General features: G+C 38.6%; 1 protein-coding gene across 2 annotated transcripts in view; it reads left to right on the top strand.

Annotated features, from left to right (window-relative positions):
• Nucleotides 1–9,696, top strand: part of TAOK1 (TAO kinase 1) — an 85,899-nt gene that overhangs the window by 71,866 nt on the left and 4,337 nt on the right. For both annotated transcript variants that reach the window (XM_006874184.1, XM_006874185.1), the window contains 2 exons: nt 2,781–2,993; nt 3,839–4,021. In XM_006874184.1, coding sequence (XP_006874246.1) covers nt 2,781–2,993; nt 3,839–4,021 — 396 coding nt within the window. The remainder of the gene's footprint in view (nt 1–2,780; nt 2,994–3,838; nt 4,022–9,696) is intronic.

Below are 9,696 nucleotides of genomic sequence, written 5' to 3'. Positions count from 1 at the left end.
TTTTTTTTTTTTATTACTACAAGAACAAGCAAGTTGGCTCACTCAGGAGACACCAAGGCAAGTGGTTGGCTTCCCTCAGAGCAAACCCCCTTCCAAGACTAAGACTCAATGGGAATACACGCTCTGATTGATGACCACGTTCGTCACCGATAAGGGGAAGTGAGGGAAAAACAGTAATGTTTTCTAGCTGCGAGCTAAGCCCTACATCATTCAATAGACTCCTGTGAACCCGGGTGGAGACCTGGTTGGCCAGCAGTGTGGCAAGACCTGGGGACTCTCGGGCCCAGAGTCAGTGACATAGCCACAGAGGACTGGAGTGGAGAGTGAAGCGTCCAGCTGATAAGAAGAGAGGGAATATGCACAAGAACACCCACACTTGCAGATAATACCCACTTGACATAGCTTCAATGACCGGATGATCAGAGCTTAACTAAAGGAAGAAAGAAGAGGAAAAAAAGAGTAATCTTATGCAATTTGATGAACTTGACCTACACCTGTGACTGCAATAGCTCTAAAGAGGGAACAAATCTTTACAGCAAGGATCACTTCCACCGCTTCCATACACAGAATAGACAGGGATGGGCAACTTGGACATTGGCTACCCAGAGTTGGGGTGCTACAAAGGCAAGAAGTGACTGGTTTACAAGCTTTCAAGAAGGAACCTAGATCCAGAGGGCATGGAGGAAGACAGAATCTCCACTGAGTAGTATCCAATCTGTCTAGGCGTGGCTGATGAAAAGAAATGTGAATAGGTCTCTTGTGATACAATAGTGAATAATTATTATCAGGACTGATTGTGAGGGTTGGAAGGTAGACATTTTGTAGCAAGGAGGGGAGTGATTAATTTTGCAGTTTAGGAGTGGAGGTCCCTGGAACCATCAAGGGAGAAGAGTGGGAGTGCGACCCTACCCAGAGAAACAGTGACACAAGAGATGGAGGCAGAGACGATGATGTGGAGAGATGGAGCAGCTGGGGACTTTAGATCCAGAGAGGGTGAGGGGCTGAGTGCTGATGACCGGGGGGCAGGCTTGCAGGGCATACCCTTTGGTTGGTTGATGATGTATGGAGGGGATTGTAACTGTGGCAATGAAACGATATACGATAGGATGAATGTAAAGATAATGTTCTGCCATGTAAACTATCATATAATTCACAATAAAACATTAGAAAAAAAGAAACTGTGTAGAAATCTGAAGCTATAATGCACACCCAATTTTATACCTCTACTAGTGAACCTAAGTAAAATTCCATTTTGTTATGTCTTCAGAACAGCAAATTAAAATCATTTTGAGAGTAATTATGTTGACTATCAACAAACCTTCTTCAATTATTGCTTGGAAAAATTAGAATTCATGAGGGGGCAGAATAAAATGCCAATGTGAGTGGATGCTCCCATTTACTCCACCAGCAACTAAACCACCAAACAACTAATTAAAACCAAGACAGATGAGATCTCAGAAATCTTGATAGCAGCTGAGCTGGTGAAGAGTCATACTGAGTCCAGAAGCATGGAGATGTGGAGTGGGGACAACACAGAAGCTGAGAGAACCTATCCACTAACATTAGAAGCACTCACTCATCGCAGCCATTTCAGGATGGGGCTAGGCAAAACCCTAAACAGGGACCACAGAAAGGGAGCTAATGTGAGGAAGCTGTAGCTACTTTTTCTCATCAATGTGGTTTTTGGTGTTTATATAATGTCTTCCTAATAAAATGCTATGATCGTCCTATGTCTTTAGAGAAATGTATTGAAATTATCCCTTTGGAACCCTGAAAAGCTGTCACCATAACCTTCTGAGCTGATCGCTCTGTCTTAAATTTAACTCACCTAGCACATCCCCTTAAAGTCCTAACAGTGGTCTTTTTGAACCTTTTTCTTTTGAAAGCATTCTAATGAAACTTAGACAAGTGTGTCTTACTGAGAGTACTTATCTGTAGCCATCCAATGATTGCAGAGATATAGTAAAGCACATTTTGTTTGAATAAACATGTGTATGTGTGAACTGGACCTACTTTTGTATATTCCTCCCTGTGGACTCCACTCATAATACCTTACAGAAATCTAGTCTATCTCATTAAAATTTTCTAAAATCTGAGTTCATAGAATACCTAGCCCAATGAATAACCAATATGTGAAGGTAAAATATTGTCTGATCAGTAAAATGTTTTTATGTCTACTACATTAAATTGGTGTGGCATCCTGTAGGATAAGCACTGGACTGCTAAGTGCAAGTTTAGCATCAAACCCGCTAGCTGCTCTTCAGAAACCCTATATGGGGTCTCTATGAGTTTGAACTGACTCAACTTCACACACAACACGCTAAATTCATGAGAAGAAATTTAGTTTTCTGTCATAAGTACACAAAGTAATCAGAACTAATTTTAATTTTTTACTCAAGTCACTAAGTTTACTAGTGTACTCCTGGTGTTGCGCACACTATAGGATCAGCACTGGAGTGCAGACCACAAGGTTCATACCCACCAGCTGCCCCTTGGAGACCCTATAGGGGTCACTATTAGTTGGAAAGGACTTGATGGGACTTAACAACAAAAACAAGTATTACTTGAAGTCTTATCATAATGGGGTTCCTTATGTACTGATGTTAGTTTTGGTTGTAAAAATGCTTGTCATCCAATGGATTAGCCCAGTGAGCCATAGAATCTGACCTTTTGGTTTTCCTCTGCTGTTTCCTAGTAGCCTTAACTTTCATATAAGCATAAGGAATATCAAGTGCCCTATGTTTAAAAAATACATGTTTGTTTCTTTTTTTTTTTTTCAGTCTAAGGAACTCCAAATAAAAAAACAGTTTCAAGATACTTGCAAAATCCAAACTAGACAGTACAAAGCATTAAGAAATCACCTCCTGGAGACTACACCAAAGAGTGAGCATAAAGCTGTTCTGAAACGACTCAAGGAGGAGCAGACCCGGAAGTTAGCCATCTTGGCCGAGCAATATGATCACAGCATTAATGAAATGCTCTCCACCCAAGCTGTAAGTTTCTTTTTTCAGACAATACAAATTGAGTGTTCCTTTTTCCTTCTACCACTAAATAAATAAAGTCCTAGTAATTAAAATACTAGTTGGAAATAATAGCTCTCCTGCAGCTTGGAAAATAGTCATGGTAGTCCATATTTTTCTTGCTGTAAACATTGCTTTGAAATGATATCATGCATATAGAATTCTCTTTGATACATTTAGACATGAGATTCTAAATAGACAGACACCCCATCAGTGCCACTGAGATTTTTAGAACACAGCTTAACTACATCAGAACAGCAGAATTTTTAAGCATTGGACAAAACCTTTTATTATATTGGGAATCCAAATGGTCACATTTGAGTGCAGTATAAAATATTTTTATATAAGGGGTTTGCAGACGTTTCCTCAAGGGCCATATTGTAATGGGTTTAGGTTTTGAGGATCAGAATGCAAAATTGAGGATATTAAGTGGATGCTTACACAGCAGTTTATAATGTAATCATTTCCAAAATGTAAAAATCTATTGTAAAAAAATCATTAAAGAACTAAAAAATTAGACTACAAAAAACAAAACTGTCAGCTAGCCTGATTTTGGCCCACAGACTTTGCTATAGTACAGGGGAGCCAAAAAATTGCGTGGAATACTTGGAATTGAAAAATAATGAAATTTTACCATGAACTTTTGAATACCCCTTGTTATTTTTCTTTCTTGTTAAGAGATGTTCTCTACAAGATAGAATACAGTGATTGTGTAACCTACAAAAGAGTAACCTGTCTTCTGTCATGCTTCCTGCTTTCCATAGGTCATGTGTAGATAGCTTGCAATAGGATATAGTTATTTTTGTTCTCTCTCTCAGCTGCGTTTGGATGAAGCGCAGGAAGCAGAGTGCCAGGTTCTGAAAATGCAGCTGCAGCAGGAACTGGAGTTGTTGAATGCATATCAAAGTAAAATCAAGATGCAGGCTGAGGCACAACATGATCGAGAGCTTCGGGAACTTGAACAGAGGGTCTCCCTTCGCAGGGCACTCCTAGAACAAAAGGTATAAGTAATAGAAGATGTTTGCTCTAGTATTTCCTTTCCTCAAAAGCATTTATAAATATATGAGGGGCTTTAAAAAGTTTGTGGAAAAGTTGAAGTTTTGAAGTCCCTCATATTTTCATCTGGAGAGAGTTTTTATCATATTGCTTTCACAATGCCTTATTTCCTTAATTCTAGTTGTGGTAGTAGTTTTGCTTTTGTTTTTCCCTTTAAAAGTATTGGTTCAGTAATGAACTTTATATATAATTAGTGTGTTCTAAGAATCTAAGTAGTAATTGTTAGAGAGGCTATGAGATTATATTAAGATGGTCACTTGAATTATGAGAGAATAGTTCTGGCTCTATACTCCTCATTCCTTTTTTTGTGCCTAGCTCTACTACCTAAGGAGGATGGAGAAAAAATTGAATAATGAAGAAAAAAGACTGCAGTAATAACCTGGGAGCTGTGCAGATTGGTGGAAGCTAACTAGGGGACAGAATATAAAACCAGGCAAAAGGGCTAAAAAATGTTACTTTTACATAATATCTTTGTTTTACTTTTCTGATATCTGTATATCAGATATGTTCAAGAATAGAACTGCTCCGTAGGGTATCTGGGACTGCAAATCTTAGATACAGCCTTGCTTGCTGAAAGCAAAGAGGAATTGAAATATTTACTGATGAAGAAAAAAAAACCACACCTTTGCTATGGGTTGCATCCCAATGTAAAGAAAACAAAAATCCTCACCACTGGACCAATAAATAATATCATGAAAGTGAATAAAAGATTGAAGAAAAGTTCATTTGTTTGGATCCACTATCAACACTCATGGAAGCAGCAAGAAATCAAATAACGGTATTGCATTAGACAATCTGCTGCACAAGATCTTTTTAAAGGGTTTAAGAACAAAGATATCAGTTTGAAGACTAAAGTGCACTGACCCAAGCCATAGTATTTTCAGTAGCCCCTTATGCATGTGAAAGTTGAACAGTGACCAAGAATGACCATAGAAGAATTAATGCATTTGAGTTATAGTTTTAGATATTAAAAGTACCATGGACTGCTAGAAGAACAAACAAATCTGTGTTGGAGTAAGTACTCCTGCAATTCTCTTTAGAAGCTAAGATGGCCAGACTGCATGTCTCATACTTTGGACATATTATTAGGAATCATCAGTCCTCTGAGAAGGATATCTATCATGCTTGGTAAAGTGGAGGGCCCGCGAAAAAGAGGGAGACACCCCCCACACACACACAAGGTGGATTGGCAGAGTGGCAGCGGTAATTATAAAGATAGCACATGACCAGACAGTGTTTACTTCTGTTGTACATAGGGTCACTATGGGCCACAACCAACTCGATAGCACCTAACAACAAGAACAGTCTTTACAGAAGTAGTCACCTCATCTTTCTCCTGTAGCAGCTGATGGGTTAGAACTGCTGACTTTTTTGCCTTCCCATTAGCAGGTATCTCTAATCGCTGTGCCACCAGGGTTTCTCCATGTTAATTGTTCTTGTTATGTGTAGTCAAGTTGGTTCCAACTCATATCGATTCTGTGTAGTGTTTCCAAGAAGCAGTTGTAATTATAATACAGTCCTGGTATAATGCTGTAGGGTAAGCACTGCTAACCACAAGGTCGGTAGTTCTAATCCACCAACTGCTCCTCAGAAACCCTATACAGGGTCACTTGAGTCGGAACCAACTTGACAGCATTTTGACAGCATTTAGCAATTATTATATATAATTATAATAATAATGATACTAACTTAACATCTATTCCATGGACTGCCAGAAGAACAAACAGGTCTATGTTGAAAGAAGTACAGCCAGAATGCTCCCTAGAAGCAAGGATGGCAAGACTTTGTGTCACATACTTTGGATATGTTATCAGGACAAGCCACTCCTGGAGAAAGATACAATGCTTAGTAGAGGGTCAGCAAAGTAGAGGAAACCCTCAAAGTGATGGATTAATACAGTGACTGCAACAATCAGCTCAAACATAGCAATGATTTTGAAGATGGCTCAGGACTGGGCAGTGTTTTGTTCTCTTAAACATAGGGTCACTGTGATTTGAAACTGATTCCAAAGCAGCTAACAACAACATTCAATTCTGAACCAAACCCCGTATATTACACAAAGCCTAATAAAGTACTAGAGTCCTGGTGTGCAAGGTCAGCAGTTCAAGCTCACAAGCTGCTCCTCGGAAACCTTGTACAGGATCACTATGGGTTGGAACCAACTCGACGGCACTTAATAAGAACAACAACAACAATAAAATACTGGCATAAAACCAATACCTATTGATGAAAGTGCAGTAGTATTCTCATAAATTGCAGATGCCTTTTGGAAATCAATTTCGAAGTATATATTGAACCTCAAAAGTCCGAAGGAAAGAAATCCAAAACACAGCAAGAACAGTATGCATAAATGTGTTGGTTATAGTATATATTTTTATAATAGTTTAAAGCAACCTAACCATCTAAAATAGGCTTATAATTAAGTAAATTATTATTAAGCCACATAATAAAATCTTATTCAGCCGTTTAAATGATGACTATATGAGTGGGGCTGCTAATCTCAAGGTCAGCAGTTTGAAACTACCAGCTGTTCTGTGGGAGAAAGATGAGGCTCTCTGCTCCCGTAAAGATTTACAGCCTCAGAAACCGTGTTACAGGGTTGCTATGAATCGGAACCAACTCCACAGCACATAACAACAACAACATAAAGACAGTATTGAGATAGAAATATGCTTATGGTGTGCTAAATGTACAAGATTTATATATATAAGACATAAATTACACTCAGTGGATTGAAGTAATGCTGCTGTTGTTAAGGGACATCAAATCAATTCCAACTCACAGCAACCCTGCATAGGGTTTCTTGCAGTCCAGTGCATTATCCTGTAGTGCCACCCCAGAACTCCATAGTGGTTCTATTAATAGGTAAATTAGTTTGTTTTTCTGTTCTTTTTGTGGTCTGGCTTACATTGCTTTATAACAGAAAAATGCGTAAGAATCCTTAGTAATAAAACTAAGCAGAATGATATATCTAAAGTACTTTAAAATGTTACTTGAGTTTTAGGGTTACTGTTTATATTTCAAGGAAAGCACGTGACTATAAGGCAATCCATAGTCGGTTAGCAACCACTGAGGCTGTTCTTTCTCGCAAAGACTGAGCAGTCATAGCAGCTGTATTTTCTGTACTTTGTACACACTGGTTGTACAGATAAGAAAGAGTCGTCTGAAAAATAAATAAATGGAATCAGAGTGAATGGCAGTTGTTTCTAGGTGAATAATCATTCAATTCAAAAATAACTTTAGTCTACAAATGAACCAAGAATTATTTTATTAGGTTAAAATATCAAAAAAGTAAGCCTCATATGTGCATGAGGTCATTTCACCTGTTCTTATCTTACATTTAAGGAGCTCTGGCAGCATAGTGATTATGAATCAGCCTGTGAACTGCAAGGTCAGCAGCTTGAAACTACCAGGTGTTCCGCGGGAGAAAGATGAGGCTTTCTGTACCCATAAAGATTTACAGCTTTGGAAACCCTGTACAGGGTCACTATGAGTCGGAACCGACTCCACAGCACATAATAACAACAACAACAATCTTACATTTGGATTCCTGGTGTGGTGCTGTTGGTTAATGTGCTGGACTGTAAAGTCCGCTTGGACCGTAAAGGCTGGCAGTTCGAGCTCACCAGGTGCTCCTTGGAAACCCTATACAGGGTCGCTATGAGTTGGATGCTGACTCTTGACAGCACTTAGTTACAAGTAATCTTAAACATTTTACATACATTTTCAGCTAGATGAAAACATAACTATAAACTTAATTTAATATGAAGTCTGTACATGCATGAAAGGTGGTAGCATTTTCAAAGTATAAATGGACTTTATTTGTTTCTCATCTCATTTAATTTCTTTCTCAGTATTTTACTTGGAATCAACAATATAATTTTTACTTTTTAAAGTAAGCATTTAATTGGAAAATGTGCTTTGTATGACAAAACAAATCAGGAAACAAAATAGAAGCAGAGCTTATATAAAATGTTGACAATCATTAATGTATTTAATTTTTTTAACATAAATTCCTCTCAAATAATATACAAGGCATTCTGATCAGAATACATGCTCAGAGCATCCCATTGTTTTAATATAATTGTTGTTGAGTGCTGTCAAGTTGGTTCCAACTCATAGTGACCCTGTATAGGGTTTCTGAGGAGTAGGTGGTGGTTTGAACCACCAACCTCGTAGTATAAACCAACCTTGCAGTCCAATGTTTTATCCTACCCCACCACACCAGGACTCCACTTATTAGATTGTTATGTTAAGTGCCTTCGAGTCCGTTATGACTCATAGTGACCCTATATAGGATTTCCGAGGAGCAACTGGTGGGTTTAATCCTCTGACCTGTGCTTCACAGTCCAGTGCTTAACCTGTAGCACCACACCAGAAGTCCATTTATTATATTAGTGAATGAATTTTTTTTTTTTAATTCTTACATTTAAAAATATTTTTTAAAAAAAGTTCTTTGAATCCATATAGATGTATGTGTCTATTTAATTCTATATGAATAGGTTCTTTTTTTATATAGTATAAAACCAAAGGGAACCTTGGTGGTGTGCTGTATTAAGCACTGAACAGCTACTATTAGGTTGGAAGGTTAAAGCAATCATCCACTCCTTGGGAGAAAGATGAGGCAGACTGATTGTGTAAAGATTTGTATCCTCAGAACAGTGTGGAGCACTCCTACCCTGTGCTATAATGTTACTGTGAGTATGAATCAACTCAGTGGCAGTGGGTTCTAAAACCAAACACCATATTTCAAAGACATCAATTCTCCACTCTTACTTATTCACTGTTGTGCTTTTGCATACCTATGAGGTCCTTGAAAATGCCATAGCTTGATTCAGGCATACCTTAGTCTTAAATTGATATCTTTGCTTTTAACACTTTTAAGAGATATTTTGTAGCATATTTGCCCAGTGCAGTACCTCATTGGATTTCTTGATTGCTGGCTCCATGTGCATTAATTGTGGGTCACAAGGACATGTTTAAACACATTTTGTTTGGAATAAACCTGTGCATGTATGAACTGGAACCCCAGTAGCAATACTTTTTGACTTATACACATACAAACCAAGCACCAAACCTATTGCTATGATTCTTACTTTCCATGTGAGAGACCCCTGCATTCAATTCCCAGCCAATAGACTTCAAGCGCAGCCAACAACCATATGTAAGAGGAGACTTGTATGTTACTATGATGCTGAGTTCTGGTAGCATAGCGGTTATAAGTTGGGCCGCTAACCTCAAGGTCAGCAATTAGAAACTACCAGCGATTCCTCGGGAGAAAGATAAGGCTTTCTGCTCCTGTAAAGATTTACAGCCTCAGAAACCCTATTACAGGGTTGCTGTGGGTCAGAACTGACTCGACGGCACTCAACAACAACAAATGATGCTGAGCAGGTTTCATTGGCGTTTTCACATTAAAGCAGACTAGGAAGAAAGCCCTGTGCTTTACTTCCAAATGTCATTGAGTGAAAACCGTATGGATCACAGTTGTCCAATTCCCAACTGATCATGGGCCTGGGCAGTGTTATGTTCCATTGGGCATGGGTCACCATGAATTGGGGGCCAACTTAATGGTCGCTAACAGCAATATGTTGTTGTTAAGTGCCATCGAGTCGGATCC

This window comes from Chrysochloris asiatica, unplaced genomic scaffold, assembly GCF_000296735.1.
Source record: "Chrysochloris asiatica unplaced genomic scaffold, ChrAsi1.0 scaffold00266, whole genome shotgun sequence".
NCBI lineage: Eukaryota > Metazoa > Chordata > Mammalia > Afrosoricida > Chrysochloridae > Chrysochloris > Chrysochloris asiatica.
Note: the sequence above shows the minus strand (reverse complement) of the source record. Positions and strands in the feature narration are given on the sequence as shown.